The sequence below is a fragment of the Theropithecus gelada genome, chromosome 9, assembly GCF_003255815.1.
Source record: "Theropithecus gelada isolate Dixy chromosome 9, Tgel_1.0, whole genome shotgun sequence".
Classification (NCBI taxonomy): Eukaryota; Metazoa; Chordata; class Mammalia; order Primates; family Cercopithecidae; genus Theropithecus; species Theropithecus gelada.
In genome coordinates this window covers 118,844,424-118,869,658 of record NC_037677.1, presented here as the reverse complement: position 1 = coordinate 118,869,658, position 25,235 = coordinate 118,844,424, and the positions used below count along the sequence as shown (strand labels likewise).

Below are 25,235 nucleotides of genomic sequence, written 5' to 3'. Positions count from 1 at the left end.
AAGGTATGACAAGGCTGAACAGGAGGCTTGGGCCCCACCCTCATTGGGCACAGGAGCCTTTAGGTGCTAGCTTTTGTCTGTCGAAACCTACAGGGAGCACTAACTGGGCTTGGAGTTGCGGAGGAGAAATGAGTGCCCCAGGAGACTGACACCTTCTCTTATGCTTCCCCTTCCTCACGGTCAAACCCATTGGCTGGGCTGGACTGGAATAATCAGACTTCCCAGACCAAAGGAAGCAAAGAAAGCCACCCAGGCTCGCCTCTGGGCTCAGGGAGGTGGGGGGTTTCCACTTCCGGAAATTCTAAGGGACCAGGAAGTTGCCCACAGAGGAAGCTCAGCCCTGCGTGGAGGCAAGGAAATGCCCCTCTGGCGCTGTGAGCCTGGAGGAACCCAAGTGACAACCAGGGAGGTGCTCCGTGTGTATGTGTGTGAGCATGTGTGTGCATACACATGCATGCACATATGTGCTGGGACGTGCATGTGACAGCCATAATCCCAGCTGTGACTCTAGCCCAAGTGCCAATGAAGATATTGACATGAGAGCCAAAGGAACATCACCCAGTGGACGCTGTGTGCACACACTGCATCCCTTCAAGATGGGAGGCCTCGGGTATGTATGATTCAGAATCAAGCAGTCATCTGGCAATTTCCCACTGTGTGGGAGCTCAGCTGAGATAATCTGTGAGGTCTCATTCAGCACCTGAACATTGTGATGCTATCAGAGTGACCTGGGGCGCTTCTGTTACACAGAAACACAAACACACATGTATCCGATGACACCACACCCTGTCAACTGCGCCATCAGCCTCTCAAAGGCAGGCAAGACTCAGCCCAACTGTGTGCAGGCCCGCCCTGGCCTCTGACCTGGAATCCCAGCCCCACCACAATTATCTGGAGAATCTTGGGCAGGTCCCATCAGCTTCAGGCAAGCCTATGTTTGCTCATCAGTGGAATGAAAGGTTTGGCTCATTAGCTGCAAAGCCCTTCCTGCTCTGGCATTCAAAACAAGGTGGGGGGAGGGGAAAGGAGGAACCAAGAAGCTGATGTTCTTGGTTCATCTCTGGAGAAACCAGGGCGAGAGTTCTGAAGGTGAGATGCGGCTTCCAGTCTGCTCCTACGGTAGGGCAGCTGAGGCTTGGAGACAGAAGGTGGCCAGAGGCCCCACTTCAAGAGGGAAGCTGCCCTGCCAGCACTCAGGTCAGAGATAACTTCCTGGACCGAACCAGGAAATAGCTGCTCAGAAATTCTCTGTGTATAGGAGCTTCGATTTCATAGTTATATATCACAAGACTATGCTGGGCTGACAGTGGGAGATATATACAATAGAAGGGGCATAGACATCTCAGGAAAACCTGGACTTTTCACCCCACCACCTTCTGGGTCAAGGCCAGATTCCTTAGATGGCTCTAAGATGCTACACCAGTTGGCTCTGCCTGCAACTACTCATCTCCCATCTACCACGGCCACCTAACCCCACAGTCTGACCATGCCGACACACTGGAGTGCCTCTTCAAGACTCCAGGCCCTTCTCAATGTGTGTCCCCTGCAGAGAGGTCCAGGCACCTGCATTCCCAATGAGGCTGCCAGATGCTCCAGATCAAAGGCCTGGACCCAGTCATTTCAGGAGTCCCCAGAATGAGGCACCAGATCAAAAACGTGCGTGGGGTTGAATCTGACTGTGTGAACTCTACAAAAAACGAATTGAAACCTGTAAGGTCCCCAGGAGAGATCTGTCTCTCCCCTCTGCAGAGCAGCTAATGTCTTCTCTTGGCTTGGATGGTATACTCATTCATCCCTTCACTCACTCAGAAAAAGAGACTGACGTTTAAGAAGTAAACAAAACAGGCAGACCACCTCCTGCCCGGATCTCTTCTTTATACTGAATCGCATCAGGAATTAGGGGAAAAAAAGCCACAAGATACCACCTCTGTCTTCAGGACATCAATGCAGTAGGCACACATCCCCGAAAAAGCCCAGGAGATGAAACAAAATATTCAAGAGAAATGAATCCCATGAATGATTTTCCACTTGGTTCACTTACCCTTTCATAAGCATTAATGGAACGGAGGAATATTACAGGACACACAGAAAAGGGAGGAGAAAATCTAAGAAATGCTCTTTCTTATTATAGATACTAATTTTGCTTGAACTTAATAATACATAGCACAAAATTTTCCAGTTAGAATTCCCAAACTTCATTCCATCCACCTTTATTCACTTCTGGTGTCTTGGAGACGGTTGGACAGGAGACTTTAGAGGGCAGGGATCCTGCCCATCTGGTCCCTCACTGTCTCCTTGGCCTCCCAGAGAAGCCCAAGAAATCGTCCTTGAGGCAGATGAATGAATGAGCGTAGGTGTCAGTGAGTAAACTGACAAGTGGGTGACCCTAAGCAAACCTCTCCTGACTAAATGCCATCGAAGGGAGGGTCAGAACCACAAATGTGCAAGTGACAACATTACCACCTCACCCAAGCAAAGTGGAATAGTACAGTGTTAGAGGTCCAGGTTCCGGGGCCCGTTGACCTTCCAGTCCTGGCTTCTCTACTTGGCAGCTGTGTGGCCTTGGCCAAGTTACTTACTTCCCAAAGTCCCAGTTTTCTCATCTGTAAAATGAGCATAGTAACAGTCCTACCTCCTGGGGTTGCAAAGCCCTATGTGCTGACATCCCCTACTCCCCAACAAAGTCCTGGGAAGTAGATGGGACAAATGTTATAAGCCACATTTTATGTCAGAGACTGCCAAGGTACATGGAGACCAAGGGGCACCTTATCGCAGAACTGAGCACAGACCCTGCACGGACCCAGGTTGCTTTTGGCTTTGCCAGAAAAGCCCAGCGCAAACTGGGAGCTCTGATCTCACCCCATCAGGGTGCGCTTCCTCGGTCGCTTGGAGGCAGGCGCAAACACCAAGCAATGTCTGTTACCCCCTCACGCTCATGATTTCCGCATCCATGAGCCCAGGCAACCCTTGTCAGGATGAGGAAGCTTTCACATTCAATGCCAACCCACTTCGAATGCCTCCTGGCCCCCACCACCTCCTCCCCACACCGACACACCCTGAGGAACCCTCCTGTCGGGCAGCCCAGGTGGGCCAGCAGGGTCTGAATGTCCAAAAGAGAGGCTATGCCTAAAATGGGCAGGGGCATTGTTGGGCAATTTTAACTTTGCATTTTCCTCTCTTCCAAAAGACCTACAATGACCGTATGTAACATTTATAACAATAAAAATATTATTCACAAGAAAAAACAAGACTATCTCAAATGAGCAGGAAAAACGAGGACTGACAGTGATGGGAAAGTCAGCTTACCCTCCAGTTGCCAGCTTGTGTGTGTGTGTATGACTTGAAGGAGAAAGATTTTTTTGTTTTGTTTTAGCCAACAATGAAAAGGGGTGAAATTGATAAGCAAGCCTGGTTTGAGGGCTACTAGGAAGTCACTGTGTATACGCATGAAGTCTCTCCCAGTGGTAGAAATCCCCCCCATTTGCATTTCATTCCTGCGAGTCGAGAATCCTTTGGTTAAAACTAGTATGTTGCTGGAGAGATGGCTCACCTGTTATTGTGAATGAGTGTCTCAGTTCCTTTCCAGGCTCAAGGCCATGCTTGGCACAAAGACACCTGAGGTGTCTTAGCCCAGTGAAGAGGAATGTTCTACCAAATGGGCCAGGAATTGCCCTTCCGATTTCCCCCAGGCCTGGCCCTGCCCGAAGTCAGCCTTGTTTCCTTACCTTTGAACCAGGCCACTGAACTGGAGGATGTGGGCGGAAGCCAGCACCCCCAGTACATCTTCCAAGTTAATCTCCACCTCACTCACGTAGAGGTTCTTCAGGGCCGTGGCGAAGGCTGGGGAGACACAGCCAAGACAGCCGTCAGTGTGGGGCTCTGCACACAGGACACCACCCAGGGCCCTCCCTCACTACTGCAGCTGGGCAGGCAGAGGTGTCCTTAGAGAAAATGCACCATCTTTGACCTGGATGCAGGCACCACCCGGAAGCTGACGGTCTATGCTGCCAGCCTTCCCAAAGGAGTTGAGGCTGAAGCTAAAGAAAGCGGAGCTTCTGCTGAAAGGATCCTCCTTTAAGCCTGTTCTCAGGGCTGAGACCATCTTTGGGTTCTCTCCTAACCTGGGGTCTGTGGCCTGTGCAGGAATGTGACTACTCAAATATGTGCAGAATGTTGTGTGCAAGTCATGCATTTTTTTTTTTCTGGAGACAACATATATCTTACAGCAGATTCTCCTTGGAGTCTGGGGATTTCCAAAAAGGTTAAAGACTCTCGGAAAGAGCTAGAATAATTGGATGGTTCAGGAACTGAACTGCATGGCTAGGGGCCAGATGGACTTGGCTGATTCACCATCAGAGTGTCCTCTGGTGACAAATGGCCCAACTAGTGCTGAAGTTTCCTCACCAAGCGATTCCTAAACAAGTGCCATCACATGGCCTCCCAAAGTGCTGGGATTACAAATGTGAACCACTGCACCCAGCCCATAGATGCATTTTTAAATATCTGTTTATACTGAAATAGTTTAAGACTCATAAGAAGTTGCAAAAACAAGAGAGACAGGGGCAACAAAGAAGTCTACCCCTGAGTGGCTGTGAGGGGATGGGGAGTGAGCCCAAGTTGGGGGAGGCAGGGGGTGGTCCTTGGCAGGAAGAGGCAGGTGAAGTGCTATTTGGGAGCAAGGCTGGGCCTGATGGCTTCCCTGGGTGGGTGTGAGCCTAGAGCGGCAACTCCTCTTGTGCTGGGTCTGTCTCTGAGAAGCCGCTATCTTTTCCCGATCTCTGCATCCTTCACACCCTTTCTCCATGACAAGAACCTCTCTTTAGTAATATTCCACCTTCTTCCATTTCCCCAAGTCACCCTAGCCTTCTCGCCCCTTCTTTCTTTGCACGTTCAGGCCTTTTGAATAAGAGAGCACTGAACACTGTCTACTGTTGGTTTGTTTTGCTTTGCCGTTGCTTGTTCATTTTTAAATCTGGGAGGACCATTTGTTCAATGGCATTCTCAGAATATAGACAGGTATATACATACCGACTTTAGTGACCAGTGGGTCATTGATCTTCAAGGAAATGATCATCCTCTTTGCAGGGGATTTTTCTTTGGTCTTCTTAGGTGATTGAGCTAGTAAAGACAATGAGATGATGATGGATGGAGGTGATAACCATGGTGAAGACACAGTGGGAGGCACCCACCACCCTGGCATGACCGTGAGGTATCAAGACATGTATCACACTATATTTTCTTTGTTTCATAGATGTAATCTATCTATCTATCTATTTATTTATTTAATTTTTGTGTGTGAGATGGAGTTTCACTCTTGTCACCCAGGCTAGAGTACAGTGGCACTGTCTCAGCTCACTGCAACCTCCGCCTTCTGGGTTCAAGCTATTCTCCTGCCTCAGCCTCCCAAGTAGCTGGGATTATAGGCATGCACCACCATGCCTGACTGGTTTTACATTTTTAGTGAAAATGGAGTTTTACCATGTTGGCCAGGCTGGTCTCGAACTGCTGACCTCAGGTGATCTGCCCGCCTTGGCCTCCCAAAGTGCTGGGATTACAAATATGAACCACCGCACCCGGCCCATAGATGCATTTTTAAATATCTGTTTATTTTGAAATAGTTTAAGACTCATAAGAAGTTGCAAAAATAGTACAGAGTTCCCTCATATCCCTCGCCTAACTTCCCCCAATGATCCTGCATAGCCCTCTGCATTGTCAAAACTGAAAAACTGATGCTCACACTGCATTTTACGTATTTATGACCTCCCTTATCCTTTCTCTTATTAGGCTGTGAGCAGTTTGAGGGCAGAGTGAACCGCAGTCATTTCTGTACCCAGAGCACCTGGGGCAGTGCAGGCAGGCAGTGGGAGTGCCACTGGCTGAAGGGTGAATGTGGGACTGAGGTGTCCATATGGTGGCTACTGTCACTCTGCCCCAGACAGCTCCACTCTGGGGACCCCTGCCACCGAGGATTTCCAGGAGGAAGGGAAAAGATAGCCCAATTCATTGCTAGCCAATGCCATCCACTCAGTCATCCCAGAATGTGAGTTACAGAGTGGCACTGCTCTCAGGTCTCCAGAGGTGCCCCACAACCTTGGCACAAAAGCCAAGGCCCTACCAGCAGCCCCAATTCCTACATGGCCTACAACCCCTGCCCACCGCTCCGCCCATCATGCCCCCACCTGCCACCCCCACCCCCCACCCCCCACCCCACCCACCAGCATGCTCCACGGGATGGTGTGGGACTCCCGCCCTCCCTCCGTCATCAGGGGTCTTCTCACTTGTCCTTCCCTCTGAGAGGCCTTTCCTGACCCCAGATGTAAGGTAGCACCCCACTCCCCCGCTAACTGGCTTTATTCTTCTTCAGAGACTAACTTGACCATGACCTTCCATTTACTACTCTGTGCCCCTGTTGTGCTTTTCTCCCTGGCAGCTCAGCTGAGGTGGTTCACTCGCCGCTCCATCCCCTGGGCCCACCCCAGGCTCGCACACACTGGTGCTAGTAAATATTGGCTGAATGAATGCAGCACGTGGATTCCATCACCAGGGAGCTCAAGGTTCCAGATAATGAAAAATGATGTGAGCCAGAGCCAAAAAGTCCATCATCCTGTGCAGCTACAAAGAAAAAGAGAGCAAAGGATCCTTTGCCCTCCGTTTCCCCGCGCTGTCGTCCGTCACCTGGCTCTGTGCTGGCTCTCACTCAGCAAATACTCACTGAGAACTTCCTAAGCGCCAGGCTTGTTCCACTCTGGGTCACATTCTTCTCCGGCATGACTACACGGCCTCACATCTGCTCATGCCAGCCTGCCATCCAACCCATGGCAGGGAGTAAATGGGAGGATGCACGTGAGTGCCTGGCACACAGTAGGCATGCAAGAGGTGGCAGTTAATATTACAATGTGTCACAGTATTTGTCATGCTTTCCAATCATTTTGGGTTTGTCTGTCCCCTCAGATGGTAAGCTCCTAGCACAATGCCTGGCATAAGCTAAGCATTCCACATAGGAAGGAAGGAAGAGAAGAAGGAAGAGAGGGAGGGAGGGAGGGAATCAGTTCTGTCAGAGTAAGTGAAAAGCAGAAGTTCAATATTCCCTCCAGGTTGAGTAAAACCCCCAAATCGGATAAGATATCAATAATTTGTTCACACTCTTCTCCAAGGTTCTCCAAAGCCAAGGTGGTTAGTTTGTTTTCGGTAAGTGGGCCACTTCCTTCTTGGATTCCCCGCTAGAGAATAAACACATCCTCTCCAGACAGCTGCTCCTCCACTCTCCATGGAAGGAAATCGAGCAGCTGGAGAGCCTGTGCATCTCTGCAGAGTCCAGCACTCCAGGGTCTGGCCAGAAGTTCCAGGATAGCAACACAGATGATCTCAAGAACATGCAAGTGATAACTGTGAGACAGGTATGCAAACCACCATTGTGAGATATGTTTGCTTTCAAAGGCACACGAAGGACTGTGACTGTTCCTATTGAAACACATGAATCCCAGGGCTTGATCAGTCCATGGAGCTTGTGAGGAGACGCTGGAGTCGTGACAGTCCAGGACACTGGGGTTTCATCTCTGCACCTTCCCTCTTGTCTCCCAGCCAGGCGCAGCCTCTAGCAGGAAGGCTTGGATCAGAGTGGCTGTCTTAGCAGGGCCAAATATTTTCATTTTAGTGACCCATTCTAGACACGTTAAAGACCATAATGTTAATGACTCCATTTCTGCTTCCAAATTCTCCTGCTTTTCCATGAACTCACTGTCTGGCTCACCAGAGCCTTTCACAGATGGTCTGGTGAATGTTTTGACTTGGGTACAGGGGAGATGGAAGAGCCCAGTCTGGCTGTTGAAGACACTGGGACAAAGGTTTCAGAAGAGCACAGAGGCTCATGAGCCAACACCGAGGTTGCCGCAGTTCTGCAGAGCCCAGCTGGCTCTCACTGCCTGCACCGCGGGGAAGGACTGAGTCAGATTCCCGCAGGCAGTGGGGCTCTCCCTCCAGGCTCAGGCTCAGGGAGGGGGAATGACTGGGGGCTCCAGCTGCCTGTCTGACTCTAGAATAACAGGGCTTTGCTGTCATGTCTTGGAAATGAAAGCCCATCATGACTGGTATGCTGGCTGGCTTTGGGGGCCTCGAATTTTCCATGGCACCTGCTTATGAGTCAGCCCGAGGGGATGCCAACCTGTAGCCCAAAGCAGCAGCTGGCAGTGCAGATGGAGACAACTTAGAGACCAGGTGAGAGGAGGCTGGGGTGGTCAGGCCTCCCTGCTGGGAGACAAAGAAAGAAGTGGCCTACATTCTTTTTGGAATGAGGTAGAAGAGAGATGAGAAGAGAAGAGGAAAGAAAAGCAAAGACAACAACAAAATAGATGCACACATGTGGGCCTTGAATAGCACACTTAGGGCCAAATAAGTCACAGATATCAGAACTCCACCTTCCTTCCAAAAAGCTCTTCAGAAAATTCCCCACAGCCCATTTTTCCTTTTCAAAGAAGTAGGTAGAGTCTGTATGTCTGGGGTGGCCAGACAAGACTCGGGTTATTTCAAGGATAATAACTGGCATGTACTGAGTGCTCGCTGTGCGCCAGGCCTTGTTCTAGAACCTCACACCTAGTACTTCCTCTACTCTTCAAAGCCGCATCCTAAGAACTATTATCCCATTTTACAGTTGAGGAAACTGAGGCTGTCACGGGATGAGATAACACCGTGGAGCCTTGCTCTTGACTGCTAGAGTGACCGTGGTCTCAAAACAGATAACCATGTTCCAAGCTGGGACCCTCAAGCTAGAGGGCACTGAGGCTCCAGCACTGGGCACCAGAGAGGAAGTACCTCGCAGAAGCTCCTCCAGCTCCCTCAAGGGGTATGTGGTGCCCTGCGTCAGGGCTTTCAGGTAGAGCTTGGCCAAGGTCTCAGACTGAAAAAGCTGGGGCTGATGGAGTTCCCATTTGAAGCCCAGGCACTCGAGAATCACATCTGAGGAGAGAAAATGATGCTGAGCAAACACATCAATAACGTCCCCACCCAAAGATGCATCAGCTTCCTCTCCCCCAACTCCTTTGCTCAGTGGATCATTAAGCAGATGAAGCAGGCAAGCAGCCCCCCCAGGCATCTCAGAAAGGAAGTGGTGAAGTGTGGGCCTCGGGGGCTTAGTGGCTTTGAGGGGGACACTAAAGGAGTCTTACGAGGTCACCCAGGACATGCCACATGTCCAGGACAGCTGTCGGCTAACAGCTGTAGGACTTCAGAGGCACTCGCGCTGCCCTCCGATGTGGGGAATCAGGAAAAGCTTTGTGGAACAGGGACATTGTCTGGGGCACTCCTGGGGGGCCAAGGCAACAAGAACGTTCTGGCTTCCCCTACGACCGTGTTTCTCAGCCCTGACATTGTAAACATTTTGGGCCAGATACATGCCTGTTGGGGAGCTGTCCCGTGCACTGTAGATGCCCAGTAGCAGCCCTGGCATCTACTTACTACATGCCAGTAGCACTCCCTCCTCAGCGGTGACAACCAAAAATGTTTCCAGACATTGCCAAGTATCCCCAGTGAAGCCAAATCACCCCCTGTTCCCTGTTGAGAACTACTGCACTATGAGTTCCAAAGCATGACCCATCTGAAATGTAATACCTACCAAAGAGGGTAGGATTCTCGTGACCCTCCCTTGACAATAAAAGAAGGCTGTTTCCAAACTGTAGGAGACTTTATTCAGGGGCATCTAACCTGAGGATAAAATCAGTGATCACTAAAAGAAGAGGCTTTTTGATAGAGGAGGGCAGAGGGCGAAACCGAGGATGCCAGGCCAGGTGAGGCACGAGAGGCCATGGGGAGAGGACTCTGCATGGCTCAGCTCCTGTGTTGTTAGTACAGAGCTGGGGAAAGGAGAGGTGCCTAAAACCCTCAATCTGAGTGCCAGACAGGACCTGAAGGGCCACTAGCCCCATCTACGTATTTCTTGGTTTTGCCATTAGTTTCACAGTGTGACCTTGGGTACCTGATTCTTCTTCCTGTTACTATTATTGTTATTCACCAATATTATGATATTGTTTGGTGCTGGGGGTCAGGGGGTTTGCATCTCAAATATTACATCGCCTTAGGTGGACTGGTTATGTTGAGTTAGAAAAAGTCTCAGCCCATTAGGGTGATTATAGGCAGGGGCAGAATTGTGGATACAACATATTCACTCACTGGATGTCAATTTCCACTTTCAGGATGGCCAATACATGGCAGCCATCACTAATCAATCCAGAGCTCTTTCTCTCATGCCAGGAGATGGTCTCAGACTACTTCTCCTGTTCAGAGTTGAAGGTGAGAAAAGAATTTGTTAGCCTCTCTTTGGAAAGGAGGCTGGCTCTGATCTCAGGCAGCCACACCATGCAGTAGGCTTTATCCAAAAAAAAAAGGGCTGCTTTAAGAAGCTGTCCAGCCTCCTCATGAGGCTCAATGAACATTTTTCTAGCAAAAAAGAACCTATCCTGATTCTTGATCCTGCCTCAGAAAAGTCCTCTTGAACAAGTGCAGCTGTGAACGTCCAAGTCACGACTGGTTAGAGCCCAAAGAGACGAAGAACAGCTGCTTTATGCTTGCTGCATTCCGTTTAGTCTTTCAATACAAAGACTACTTTTTTTTTTTTTTTTTTTTTTTTTTTGAGATAGAGTCTTGCTCTGTCACCCAGGCTAGAGCTCACTGCAACTTCCAACCTCCTCTTCCTGGGGTAAGTAATTCTCCTGCCTCAGCGTCCTGAGTAGCTGGGATTACATGTGCGTGCCACCACGCCTAGCTAATTTTTGTATTTTTAGTAGAGATGGGGTTTTACCATGTTGTCCAGGCTGGTCTCGAACTCCTGACCTCAAGTGATTCACTCGTCTGGGCCTCCCTGCTGGGATTACAGGTGTGAGCTATTTATTGACACCAACACGTTTGTCTTTATCACGGCGAGAAGCATATGAAAATGTGTTTACCAAGCTTGGTTTCACTCACTGCACATTTGACAAATATTTACAGGGCACCTATTGTTTCTCAGATACTGGGAAGTGGATAAGAATCGCAACTTATGGACAAGCGCCCTGGCTTATGGGCTGGCTTTCTTCCGTAAAGACCACAAGATGCCCCTGAAGTCAGCAGCATTCTGACTTAATCCACGGAGAACACAAACTCACCTGCTTCCGCACTTTGGATGTCCTTGTTCTTGAAATTCTCACAGAAAAACTTCTGAATTTGTGAAATGTGTAACCTCAAGGGAAAATGCAAACATAAAATCCAGGAGTTAATGTTGACATTTTTCTCCAACTACAACATGCATTATTCTAGCATAAACTTCCTTAAAGCACCCATTGATCAAGCTACTCATATCTCGCTCTTTGGAAGAGTTTCCTCAGGTCACCATTTGTCTGTCGATCTGAAAAACTGTAGCCTTTCTGATAGCTGCCTTATAATGCTGATTCCTGTTTTCAGTTTGTGGGTAGGGCTTACTGAGGGGGTATTTGAGGTCGTACTTGGCTGCCTGAATGACACTTTATTCAGTGTCTAAAACATTATCTGGCATATAGTAGACACTCAGTAATACCTGCTGGGAGAAAAGAATAGAGGTTTCTGCTCATTTCTGGGATGTTAATTCACCAACGATTTTGTTTAGAGGCCATACAGGTCCCACTCTCAGTGTGTCCAAAAACTAAACTTAGCACCTACCCCAAATCCTACCCTGCTCACTCAGATCCTCATTTCAGGAAATGGCACCACCAGCCTGCAGTTGCCCAAGCCAGCATGCCGAGTGTGGTTACATCTCATCACTTGCCTGGATATTTTGAATTTGTCCATCTCTCTTTGCTGTTCTTGCTATCGCCTTCCTCCAAGCCCCTACGATCTCCCTTCAGTCACTGCCAAAGTCTCCCAGCCTCCAACCCTGCTCTGCTCGGATGCCTGCCTCCCACAAAATGCAAATTTGGTCTTGTCTCTCTCCTGCTGAGCATCCTCCAGTGTTTCCCCATTGCTCTTGGGGGAAAGTCCAAACTCCTTAGCATGGCTAACCAGCTCCTGCATGTTTCTGCAGCCTGGTCCCTCAACGGTCCCCACTCCAGCCCTTCTCAGCAGCCTGCACCTGGACCTGCCAACTGCTGCTTTTGTCTCTTGCATGCACTACTCCCTCTCCCAAATGCTCTCCTCCTTGCCTTTCCCCTTGCTAAGCTCCTACTCATTCTTCAGAATGAGCTTCATTGCTGCTTTCTCTGGGGATGCTGGGCCAGTGGCTTTCCCCCTGCCCGTCCTGGGATTTCCCCCTTAAAACTCCTTCTGGAGTGTCTTGTGGCTGCCTGTTTACTTGTGTATCCTCTGCGAGACAGATTGGGCATGTGTTTACTGCTATGACCCTGGCACAAGCCATCACGCAGGTGCTCAGCAAATATTCATTAAATGAATCCATGACCACATAGATAAACACCATGGACTCATCATGCTAAGCCAGGAAGTGAAACAAAATTTGAGTCACATATTCACAGCTTAAAGACAGTCATCCCAGAAAGCCAGCCAGCCAAGAGACATTTGTGACCACAGCTGGTCTGTGTCATGCAGTGTCAACTTTACCATGCTGTCTCCAACAATCCCAGGAGACCCCGTGGGCCAGGGTGCATGCAGGAAGCATGGGTGGGAGCCTGTGTCCAGAATATTACCAACTACGTGCTGCCCTGTCCAAGGGGGGAGGGTGGCTGCCAATGACTCAGCCTAAGGCAGGCAGTGGGAGCTGGACTTGCTTATTCAACAGGAGCAGTGGAGATCTGACCCAAGCCACCCTCGCTTCCTCCCTCGATCCTCCTCGTGGCTTGGGTGACACGTCTGGAAAGAGCTGGCCAGAGTCAAGAGTTCAGACCGTGTTCTCAAAATGGAGCCATGGACTTTGGAAAATATGGCGCAAGGTCCATGAACTCAACTACCCTCACAAACATCAGTGTCATCAGCTGAGCCAAGGGGATGCCAGGAAACAGAGGTGAGCACACTGCCTTCTCCTGGGTGTGAGGGTTGCTTGTCAAGATATACCAACCATCATGTAGGCTCTGCCATTCCCAAGGGCTGCAGTTCATTTTAGGATCACTGGAAAAGTGAACGGAACACATGGCATCTGTGAGTTGTCTCACTGTTTGGGACTAAGTGGTCCGAGGTGAACTCCCATTGCAACACCTGGTGCGGGGATGCTGGGAACGTGCTGTTAGGCTGGAGCTCATGTCCCCAAGTCATGACCATGATGGAGAAAGGCAGAAGGGGAAGAAGGGGAAGTAAGTTTCTCATGGACATACGGACTTCCTGGAGCAAACTATCCAAAGGTCAAAATGCCAATTTGATGAATTAGAAAGAGTGACATAGACCTGGGGCTGGACCTCAGTCCTTCCATTTTCTGCCTCTTGGTCTCAGAGGAAGGGAAGAGTGAAAGAGTGAATGTTTGGAATGCCTGGCACGGACTTGCCTTTGGTTAACATTCTCTCTTTCATTGTCTCTGTGAAGGGTGCCAAAATAAAAATGGAGTTATGATGCCTTAAAAACCCTGACAGAGCCTGGCATGGTATCATGCTCCTGTAGTCCCAGGTACACGCAAGGCTGAGGCAGGAGGATCACTTTGGCCCAGGAGTTCGAGGCTGCAGTGAGCTGTGATCATGCCTGTGAATAGCCATTGCGTTCTAGCCTGGGCAAGTGGGCGAGACCGCGTCTCTAAATCTCTTTTAAAAAACAAAACGGCCAGGCACAGTGGCTCACGTCTGTAATCGCAGCACTTTGGGGGGCTGAGGCTGGCGGATCACGAGGTCAGGAGATCGAGACCACCCTGACTAACACGGTCAAACCCCGTTTCTACTAAAAAAATGCAAAAAATTAGCCAGATGTGGCAGCGGGCGCCTGTAGTCCCAGCTACTTGGGAGGCTGAGGCAGGAGAATGGTATGAACCCGGGAGGCGGAGTTTGCAGTGAGCTGAGATCGTGCCACTGCACTCCAGCCTGGGCGACTGAGAGAGACTCTGTCTCAAAAAAAAAAAAAAAAAAAATTCCACCCAACAAATAGAGGTGGGGAAGGCCAGGAAGGGAGAATTCTCACACACGAATACCTGATAATAAGAACTATCACAAAAGACTCTGCAAAACCTACAACTGCACACAAAGGCCATCATAACCTCACACACAAAAAAGTACTGCGAGGACATCTGCCTAGCAGCTCAAACTGGTGTCACCCTTGTTATGGATCCTGGTAGCCAGGGATAATTATCTCAGAGCAATGATGTAATCCTCCTCACTTTTCTTTTAAAAACCTTTGTCTTGCCAGGCATGGTGGCTCATGCCTGTAATCCCAACACTTTGGAAGGCTGAGGCAGGAGCATCGCTGGAGCCTGGGAGTTCAAGACCAGCCTGGGCAACATAGAGAGACCCCCATCTGTACAAAACATTAAATAAACAATTTAGCATGTGGTGGCCATGTCTGTGGTCCCAGCTGCTTGGGAGGCTGAAGCAGTAGGATCAATTGAGTGTGGGAGGTTGAGGCTGCAGTGAGTTGTGATTGCACTACTACACTCCAGCCTGGGCAACAAAGCAAGACCATGTCTCAAAACAAAACAAAAAAGACCTTTGTTTTCCTTTACTTCCCTGAAAACGCACGTAGTTTATGGTGGCACTGGTATTCCATTGCAATGCCCGTTCCGGAATAAACATCAACTACTTTTAGAGAGTCTTCCTCTCCTCTCTGTTTGTTATTTAGGTTAACACCTCTATAACGTGGGTCACTGGTCTCTAGTCCCACTATCCCAGAACTGCTCTCTGGTTAAAAATAAAACAAAATAAAAATATAGGGGTCCCTTCTTCCCATCCTCACCTCTTAAGCATGACCTCCTCCCACCCTTGAATGGACTTGGCATTGCGGGCAGAAAGGGAGAAAACCACCAGGCAGCTTCCCCAGCTGGGGACAGGGAGGGCTCCGGGCCTTTCCTAGAGCCACAGTCCCCTAAGCCTTCGTGGAGTGGGGGTGCCCCCTCCCCAGTCTGGCCTGAGTCACACCTCCCGCGCTGGATCTCTGGGTTTCCATGACAGCACGCATCCATACATGCCAGTGGACCCCAGGGACACACTTGACACATGTGCATTGAGTCTATATGTGCCATATACTTTTCTAAGCTCGTTACATGAATTATGTCATGTAATTCTCACAGCAACCCTGTAAGACAGCATCCCCGATTCGCACATAAACTAAGGCACGAAAAGATTAGGGTGCTTGCAAGGTAGTTCACATTTCCTCCTCTCAGCCTCCTCTCCCACGCTCAGTGCCACAGAGCCTGCAAAAGGTCCAAGGCAAGAAGACCAGCAGCCTGAAGATCAGCTCCCCTGAGTGGCTGACCAGGAACTCCCTGCATCATGAAAACCCACAGACACAGCTGAAGGAAGTGTTGGCCAGCTGGGCACAATTACATACCCAAAATAGACAGGAAACTGGGAGCCTGCTCCCTCAGCTTTCCACCATGAATGACCCTTTCCATAACTCAAGAAATACAGATTGGGCCAGCTCCTGTCCAAGCAGACAGCACCCCCAGGTGGGAAAAGCAGCAATGACACCATCCATGACATGAACACAGCTTGCCAGGTGGGGCAGTGCTTTGGGGGACAAAATGTGTGTTTCATGGAGCATTCCAGGCCCTTACTGTCAGTGGAGTTTGCCATCTGAGAGTTGCCTGATGCCTGAAGGTTCACAAGAGTTACCAGGAAAAAGCCTTTCATGTTATTATCTAAATTAAACACAACCTTTTTTCTTTCTAAGAAGTTTCTCATAATCACATGGAAGAAATTCCTCTTGTGAAGACAAAGAAAAGGGGTGTGTGGGTGTGTGTGTCTTTCTCTTTTTTTTTTTAATTTTTTTATTTTTAGAGACAAATCTCGTTCTCTCTCCCAGGCTGGAGTGAAACGGCACAATCATAGCTCACTTCATACAGCCTCTATCTCCTTGGCTCAAGTGATCCCCCCACCTCAATCTCCCAAGTAGCTGGGACTACAGGTCCTGGCTAATTTTAAAATTTTTTGTAAAGACAGGGTCTCACCATGTTGCCCCAGGCTGGTCTCAAATTCCTGGCCTCAAGCTATCCTCCCACCTTGGCCTCCCAAAGCACTAGGATGACAAGTATGAGCCACCATGCCCAGACACGTTTGGTTTATTACAGCACATCAGTTTCTCCCACACTCAGTAGACTGCACCAGGGACTTCAATTCTTCATCCCTCCCTCTGTCCAAATCTTTTACCTCCATATTGCAAAATTTCTCTCCATAAGGAAATGGAGTGTGTTTTCTGTCCCTTGACTGGGAGTTTGGCCACGTGACTTGCCTCAGTTCACGGGGCCTAGTGGATGTGAAATGGTGGAAGGTCTGAAAGACACATGTACTCCTGGGCTTACCCTCGTGCCCTCTGCTGTCACCATGATAAGCATGTGCCCAGGCTAGACCACTGTCTCAGGAGGAGGACAAGAGGCTCACGGAACAGAGCCCAGGTGCCCTGGCAGAACCGATCCTGGATCAGCTGAGCACCAGATGCATGGCTGTAGACTTGCCCAGAACCCCTGAGAGTATCTGCTGCCTCTGGACATGCAGCTTCCCAACATCACAAAGCAGAGGGCCAGATGTGTAAAAGTTTCTCCCTGGAAGACCGGTTCCTCCGCCCCTGTTGTGCTGGAGGAAGGAACTGGGGAAGGTGCAAGGAGGCAGAGTGAAATAAAGGAGGTGTTGACTGGCAGAGCACAGAGCTGAGACACCCCAAGATGAAATAACGGGGATTAATTACTAAAATGCTGCTCAGGCAATAAAGAAAATAATTCTGTTTACTAAGCATCTACTATTTGCCGGAAAAAGTGCTAAGCATTTTCAATAGATGGCTTCATTTAATCCTCAAGATGACTCTTCATCTTGAAGAAGGTGCTATATAACCATTTTAGAGATGAGGAAACTGAGGCCCAAAGAGGGTTAGCCACTGACTAAAGGTCACAGAATTAGTAAGTGAAGAAGTGGGGATTCCAACGCTGTTGATAGACTGCTGTTAACAGTCCAAATGCCCAACACCAAATGCCATTTTTGCACCCCACCCCTCAGGCCACTGCCTCCAGTTTAGCTCAGTAACTCCTAGGGACTTAGTTCCTGCTGCCCAGACCCTCTCATCAGCTTTTGGGGTCACTTTGTCTGTATTCCTAGGCCTAGCTCCAGCACCTGCATCCCTGGCCTAGGCCTGGCACTAAGGAACTCAGCAACGGAACAGGGTTGGCCAGTGGCTCTAGAGAGGGAAGATTTGGCTACTCGCTGAACAAAGATTGAGCAGGCAGTTCTTCTGTGCCAGGTGCTGCCCTAGGAGTACAGTCCATGCTCACTTCGATTTGGCTGTGAGCTCACAAGACAGATGCTGCCAGCCTAGGGATGGTAGTGGCATCAAGCCAGGTCCACGGCACCAGGGAAATGAGGTATGCCTTCTGCAATAGGGGTGGTACAAATTGCGTGGTGGCTCAAGCCTGTAATCCCAGCACTTTGGGAGCCCGAGACAGGCGGATCACGAGGTCAGGAGATCGAGACCATCCTGGTTAACATGGTGAAACCCCGTCTCTAATAAAAAATACAAAAAACTAGCCGGGCAAGGTGGTGGGCGCCTGTAGTCCCAGCTACTCGGGAGGCTGAGGCAGGAGAATGGCGTAAACTCGGGCGGCGGAGCTTGCAGTGAGCTGAGATCCAGCCACTGCACTCCAGCCTGGGCGACAGAGCGAGACTCTGTCTCAGGAAAAAAAAAAAAAAAAAAAAAAAAAAAATTTGATCCCCAATGTTGGAGGTGGGGCCTAATGAAAGGTATTTTTGTCATAAGGGCAGATCCCTCATGAATAGATTAATACCATCCCTCAGGGGTGAGAGTTCTCACTCTCTTAGTTCCCACAAGAACTGGTTGTTAACAAAAGCCTGGGACCTCCCCTCCTCTCTCCTGCTTCCTTGCTTGCCATGTGATTTCTGCACACTCGGCTCCTCTTTGCCTTCTGCCATGAGTACAAGCAGCCTGTGGCCCTCACCAGAAGCTGAGCAGATGCTGGCGCCACGCTTCTTATACAGCCTGCAGAACCTTGAGCCAAATAAACCTCTTTTCTTTATAAATTTCTGATCCTCAGGTATTTCTTTACAGTAACAGAAACAGACTAAGGCAAGGGTCCAGCTCTGTGTTTCCAGGAGAGGCAAGAGGAACTCATCACATGGGGAAGTGAGGGTCTAGCCTGCTGCTCGGAACACTATGAGATTGAGAGAGGATCAGTTGATTGGGTGAAAATGGACATTCACAAGCTGTCTACACACTGAGCCAGGACTAACTAAGTCTTGTTTGTCAAAAAACCAGTTGGTTCCTGGATGATAAACTCAGAATCCTGTTTGGGTTCAAAGTTCCCAATAGGAAGAAAAATTGTTTAAAAAAAAAAAAAATTCAATCTTTCTCTGCCCTTTTGTCACCACCCACATTCTCAGAGGTAGTAGTCACTTATGACCCTGTCGGTGCCTGAAAGCCGGCTCCAGAGGGAGCCTTCCTGGCAGATGTGCCCTTGACAGCCACTCCAGCCAATCAGAGTGGCCCGGTCATCAGCCACTCCAGCCAATCAGAGTGGGCCGATCATCAGGCACCTCCCCTCCCAGGAATGATGGGCCATTCCTTCCCACAAATCTTTAAGTCTCCCTACCTGTCTGGGTTCCTCAGAGCTTCCTCAAAGTCTATGCTCAGAGCCTTGAACATCTGGGAAAGTGAGAGCAGGTCCCCAGTAAAAGGCTGTTTGGGGAAACGCCACCGGTTGGTTGAGCCAGCGATCCGGCGTTCCAGCCGAGCTCTGTGCTGCTTGGTAATCAAAGAAAGAGAAGACATCTTTTTTTCTAACTTCACATAAATGCCAGATTTTCCAAATTGTACAGCAGGAAGGAAATCAAGACAAATTTTACAGTGCTGGTTAATTTTTGAACATGGCTAATATTTCTCACGAGACATCTCAAGGTAAAGACGCTGTATTCCATAGACCAAGGATCTCAAGCTACAAAGTAATTTGGAATTTAGGATCTAAGACAAGAGGTGCCAGAGGGCAAGAGGTCAGGGAGAAACACTGTTTTTTGCAGGTAGCTCTCTGAAGAATCCACAAGCAGGGATAGTATTATGCTTTAAGTACTGTCCTTGGAGTACTTATCCTAACTTGTCATACAGAGAGATATTAAACTGTGGAGATATTGGGCAAAGAAATTTTTTTGATGGTGGTAAAATATACAAAACATAAAATTTTATCTATTTTACAGTGTACAATTTGGTGGCATTTAGTACATTTACAATGTTATACAACCATTACCACTACCTAATTCCAGAACATTTTCATTACCCCCAAAAGAAATTCCATACCTATCAAACTGTCACTCCCTGTTCCCGCGTCCCCAGCCCCTGACAACCACTAATCTGTTTTCTAAGATTAGCCCCTATGTTCTGATTTTATGTTTTCACCTGTTCTGGGTATTGCACAGAAGTGGAATCTCACAATACGTGGCCTTTTGTGGATGGCATCTTTCACATAACATAATGTTTTCAAGGTTCATCCATGTATTGGCACTTCATTCCTCTTTAAGGCTGAATAATATTCCATTGTGTAAATTTTCCACATGTTGCTTATTCCTTCATCAGTTGATGAACACTTGGGTTGTTTATACCTTTTGGCTATTGTGAAGTGTGCTGTGAGTATTCATGGACAAGTTTTGTTTGAACACCTGTCTTTTTATTATTTTGGTTATATACCCAGGAGCAGAACTGCTGAGTCTTTGGGCAGGGGCTTTTACTTAGACATTTTCTTGAGGTTCCAGGAGAAATTCAGCAATTTACATAAAACAGAAGGACAATACCCAGCATGGATGTAAACCTTAGACTGAAGGCCCAAAGCAACCTAGCAAGGAAAAAAGCACCAGGAAGGACCCACAGGAATGGATGTCATTGATCCCAAGCCAACCAGGGCACCAATGGAGAGGTGGTGAGACCATGGGCCACGGACTAGAGCATCTGAGTTCAAATCTTGTTATTGCTACTTTCTAGTTGTGTGACCTTGAGCAAGTTATGTAACATTCTGAGGCTGTCAGGTCTCATGTGTAAAATGGGAATAACGGGTGGTGGTGGTGACAGTAATGGTCATCATGACAATGATGGTGAGGATGGCAGTGGTGGGGATTGTGGGGATATCATCTTGTTTCCAATGTTGTAAAAAGTATAAAGTAGAATAAAGTTTGGGAAATATGCCTTAGTATAGTGCCTCAAAGATGGTGGATGATTAAAAACTGTGGAATCTGAGTCTAGATATAGTGCTGCTGTCACGTGAGAAGTAAAACATCGCCAGCTCAGACCACAAGCCTGCTCTCTGGATGGCCCGCTGCCTGGACGCACTCTTTCCAGCTGAGTCAGCCAATAACGCTTAAGGTCCTCGGTGGTGCAGGACCCAGCTCCTTGTGGAAATTTGTCAAAATGACCATAACCAAGTGCTTCTTCTCATCACCTACCTTCTTGAGAAACTGATCTACTTACCGTGTTCGACATTATCGTGAATGAAAGTGGAAATTACACAGGAGAGAAAAGATAAGCAACCTAGAAGACAAAAGAGATAAAGGTGAAATTTTCCATACTTTTCAAAATATTATGGAGGAGATTGGCCTAAAGAATCTATATTTTGCCACAGGAACGACAATGAATAAGCCTTGAATGTGGGTTTTTTATCAATCAAGAGAATATCTTGTTGTTGCTGTTTTTTGTTTGTTTGTTTGTTAGCTTTTTTGTAAGCAGATGAGTAGACAGATAGATCTCTGCTGTTGTTCTGGGAAAGTGGCTCAGATCAAGCAAAACAGAAGATAATCCTCTGCCAAAGTGAGGAAGACCGAAAGATAGCTGTAAGTAGGCTGATCACATAATTGATCATTCAGACCAGGGGACTAAAGGGATGATATTAATGATTAGGCCTAGACAATGACTGTAGGCCAGGGCTGCCCTGGAGTCCTGTAGACTGATGGTCACCCTGGCTTACAGGTCATGAAAGAGGACGAGTGGAAGGACTTCCCAGCTATCTCTGAACATTATCAGGGCAGTTGGGTTACAAGCAACAGAAACCCATTTGATTATGGAGTTGGGGAGAGGTTAAGATAGATTGGAAGGATGGTGATGAGAGGAGGGTCTCATAGACTCAAAAGGAAACTGGAGAACTCTGGGAAAGAACAGGAAGCAGCTGCAGGGGCCTGGGTGGCATGCACCAGCAGTTGGTGGCTGCTGTTGTCAGGCGCTGCCTCTAGCATGAATCGGCTCTCCCACAGTCCATCTATGCAGGGTTCTGTTCAATCCAGATTCTCAGCAAGAGGCCCCAGCTGGCCTGGCTTAGCTCAGGGGCCCACTCTTTGGCCCCTGAGGGCAGACACCTTGACTAATTCTCCCAAGAAAAATGTGCACTGGTGACTGGGTAGTTCCCCAGAGCAACATCAGAGAAGAGAAGAAGTGGGCGAGCTGGTAAAACCAGCAGAAGCCATGGCACTTGATGACCAAGAACCTCAGTTGACCTCCCCTTTGTTCCCCAAACAGCACTTCACCTGCATCACAGTCATGGCTATGTTCATCCATTCACCAACAAGCATTTCCTGTGCAGTCGCCGTATGGAAAGAGGTGTTAGCCGTTTCTGAGAGACAGCAGTGAGCAAAATGCACATGATTCTTGCCTCACAGAATTTCCATTCCACTTGGGCAGACAGGCTTTTCTTTGCCTTTTAATTGCCTTAGTTGGACTTTTTAATTGTATTAATAATATATGCTTGTTGTAACAAGCGAACCAATACAATGACAGGAAAGAAAAATTTAACATAGCTGCATAAGATTACTTTTTCTATTTTTGAGACAGGGTCTTGCTCTGTTGCCCAGGCTGGAGTGCAGTAGTATGATAAAGGCTCACTGCAGCCTCAAATCTGCTGGGCTCAAGTGATCCTCCCACTTCAGCCTCCCCAGTAGCTGGGACTATAGGCGTCCGCTACCACACCTGGCTAATTTTTAAATTTTTCTAGAGCCAGGGTTGCCCAGACTGATCTATATTGCCCAGACTTGTCTTGAACTCCTGATATCAAGCAACCCTCCTGCCTTGGCCTGCCAGAGTACTGGGATTATAGGCATGAACCACTGTGCCTGGCCCTATAATATTTCATACAGTGACTGCATCATTATTTATTAAAATATTCCTCTGCCAAGTCATTGAGGTTATTTCCTATATTTTATTCTCATAATAAGAACAATGGAAACAATATGCATACACATTATTATGGCAGTTTGTGTACACGTGTATATGCATATATCTATACATGTTACCTATATCTCTATCTGTATATATATGTGTGTGTGTGTGTGTATATATATATCTTTGGGTTACTATTTTTATTTCTATGAAATAGTCTTCCAAGTGGTATAGTTATGTCAGACATCTGTATCTTCAATTGTTGTTGCTGTTTTTTGTTTGTTTGTTTGTTTTTTGTAAGCAGATGAGTAGACAGATAGATCTCTGCTGTTGTTCTGGGAAAGTGGCTCAGATCAAGCAAAACAGAAGATAATCCTCTGCCAATTCATTTGCCCCAAAATTGCAGCAATTAACATTTCTATCACCAATTTATAAGTGTTGTTTTTTCCACAACATCTGCAGTACTAGGTGCTATCATCATATTTATTTTTGCCAAGCTGGTGAGTGTCGGATGGTTTCAGATTCTTATTTTAATTTGAACTTTCCTGACTACCAGTGGGGTTGAGCATTCTTTTATCTATTTATTGGCCCTTTAATTTTTCTTTTCTGAAAACCGCCTAATCGTAGGCTTTCCGCATTTTTCTACTGGGTTACTGTAGTTTCCTGAGCATTTTTTAAGGAGTTCTCTAGGTACTGGGGACACTAACATTGTGTCTGTCATACATGTTGCAGAAGTGTATCATTTGTCTTTTGACTTTGTTTATGGTAAACAAATTGTTTCATTAGGTATGAAAATATGTCTCGTGTGTGTGTGTGTGTGTGTGTGTGTGTGTGTGTGTGTATTTCCTTTGCCAATCTCTAATTTGAAAACATATCTGGGGGCCAGGCCCGGTGGCTCATGCCTGTAATCCCAGCACTTTGGGAGGCCGAGGCAGATGGATCACCTGAGGTCAGGAGTTCAAGACCAGCCTAACCAACACGATGAAACCTTGTCTCTACTAAAAATACAAAATTAGCTGGGCATGGTGGCGCATGCCTGTAATCCCAGCTACTTGGGAGGCTGAGGCAGGAGAATCACTTTAACTCGGGAGGTGGAGGTTGCAGTGAGCCAAACTCGTACCATTGCACTCCAGCCTGGGCAACAAGAGTGAAACTCTGTCTCAAGGAAAAAAAAAAAAAAAAAGAAAGAAAAGAAAAGAAAAGAAAGAAGGAAGGAAGGAAGGAAAGAAAGAGAGGGAAACGTGTCTGGATACAAACATGGCCCTGGTGTTTGTACCCACCTGCCGGTGTCCTCATTTGCTATTGCATCCATGTATGCATGTGTGTTAAGAGCAGCTTTGTCTGTTCAAGTAGCTTTCGAGGTACACTTGGGTTTACAGCAATGTGTGTTTTCCTTGATGGCTGAGTTTCCACCTTGCGTGAGGAGGCTTCTCCCACCTCAGGGAACACATACATGCTTTTCTGATCCTTTTACCTCACAGGAGCCAGGTTGATGAACTCCTCAGCTTAAAACCCTTCACCAGCTTCCCACTGCCCTAGACATAGACCCCCGAATCCTCAACGTGGCCTAAAGGAATCTGAGAAGAGAGAAGAGGGTTCCATTCTGAAGCAGACCTGGTCAGCACAGAATAAACCCCACACAGGACTCGCTATGCCCACGGAGCACCGCTTCAGTTACAGAGAGAGGGAGGCTGGGGATGGCACTCAGCGACCCAAAGCTCCTGCTTTCTTAGATCAATATCTAAGAACTTTTTTAGCTGATCTTCAAATCCAGGGATATCTCAATGGCCTGGAAATGTGTTCTTTTTTCATCCCACCAGGCCACCTGCCTCTTCATGTGTTTTGAGAGCCTGTGCCGAGGTCTCTGTGCGTGGGCAGGAGCTACCTACAATGGTATCTCAGCTCCCAGACCCCTCCTGATTCCCCAAACTCCCTCCCTGCCAAGTAGACCAGAAGGACCAAGTCTAAGCAGCACCTGTCCCTAAGACACCCTTCTTGGTCTCTGAAGTGGCCAAAAAGTACCCATCGTACTTACCGTTCTCAAGCCCTCTTGCCCACCACAGGCGTGTTCACAGCGGGAGCTTGCTGAGTGGAGGAACTCGCATCACACTGGCCTCTGAGTTACAGGAGAGCCGGGGGCTGGGCACCTTCTGAGCCTGAAGCCCGGGAGTGCTCATCACATCTGGGGCTCACCCTTTTCTTCTTATGGGCCAAGGTGCTTTGACAGGGGGAGCTTGCCTTTTGTTTCCTGGGTGGTTGTGAGCACCACGGCAACAGCAGGGAAGGTTCCAAGCACTTCCTGTTCCAGGGCCGGGTTTCAGTTCAGGCTGGGGCTGTGTCCAAGGCCCTGGCTGATGAGGAGAAGATGTGAGTGATGGCATCTCAGAGACCAATGTGGGTGCCAAGTACCTCCATTCCTGTTCTTCCTGGGGCAACCCAGGACAGAGCCTCAGTGAGAGTCAACCCCCAAATCCTCAGGCTTCAGCTGTAAAAGGAGGAGATTAGACTAGAAACTTCTCAGATCCCTCCCAGCTCTGGCATTCTGGGGTCCTCTATTTCTAGTGTTTTCTGGGTTTTGACAAAAATATTTCAATAAAAATTGAGGGTTCTGCATTATTAAAAACTATGCCTAATGAGGTACTTCATTGATTATGATTTTTAATGCTGCTCTCTCTGGCAGCTAAGGACTGCCTAAAAGTCAAGGACAAGACTAAGAGCCTTCAAGCTGGCATCCAGAGTGAAGACGTTTGCGTTTGTTTGTTTTGTTTTGTTTTGAGATGGAGTCTCACTCTGTCACCCAGGCTGGAGTGCAGTGATGTGATCTTGGCTCACTGTAACCTCCGCCTCTTAGGTTCACCGGGTTCGAGCAATTCTCTTGCCTCAGCCTCGTGAATAGCTAGGATGACAGGTGCCCGCCACCACATCAGGCTAATTTTTGTATTTTTAGTAGAGACGGGGTTTCACCATGTTGGCCAGGCTGGTCTTGAACTCCTCACCTCATCCGCCCACCTTGGCCTCCCAAAGTGCTGAGA

At 48.2% G+C, this 25,235-nt stretch overlaps 1 protein-coding gene across 2 annotated transcripts in view; it reads right to left on the bottom strand.

Moving 5' to 3' along the window:
• Nucleotides 1-24,463, bottom strand: part of BTBD16 (BTB domain containing 16) — a 68,198-nt gene extending 43,735 nt beyond the window's left edge. Inside the window, exons 1-7 of one of the 2 annotated variants that reach the window (XM_025397195.1) lie at nt 24,239-24,463; nt 20,530-20,589; nt 18,671-18,822; nt 11,133-11,206; nt 8,809-8,952; nt 5,029-5,118; nt 3,726-3,840 (exon numbers count right to left, since the gene is read on the bottom strand). In XM_025397195.1, coding sequence (XP_025252980.1) covers nt 3,726-3,840; nt 5,029-5,118; nt 8,809-8,952; nt 11,133-11,206; nt 18,671-18,822; nt 20,530-20,541 — 587 coding nt within the window. In that variant the 5' untranslated portion in view covers nt 20,542-20,589; nt 24,239-24,463. The remainder of the gene's footprint in view (nt 1-3,725; nt 3,841-5,028; nt 5,119-8,808; nt 8,953-11,132; nt 11,207-18,670; nt 18,823-20,529; nt 20,590-24,238) is intronic. The other variant, XM_025397196.1, reaches the window with a different exon arrangement.
• Between the last annotated feature and the right edge of the window lie 772 nt (nt 24,464-25,235).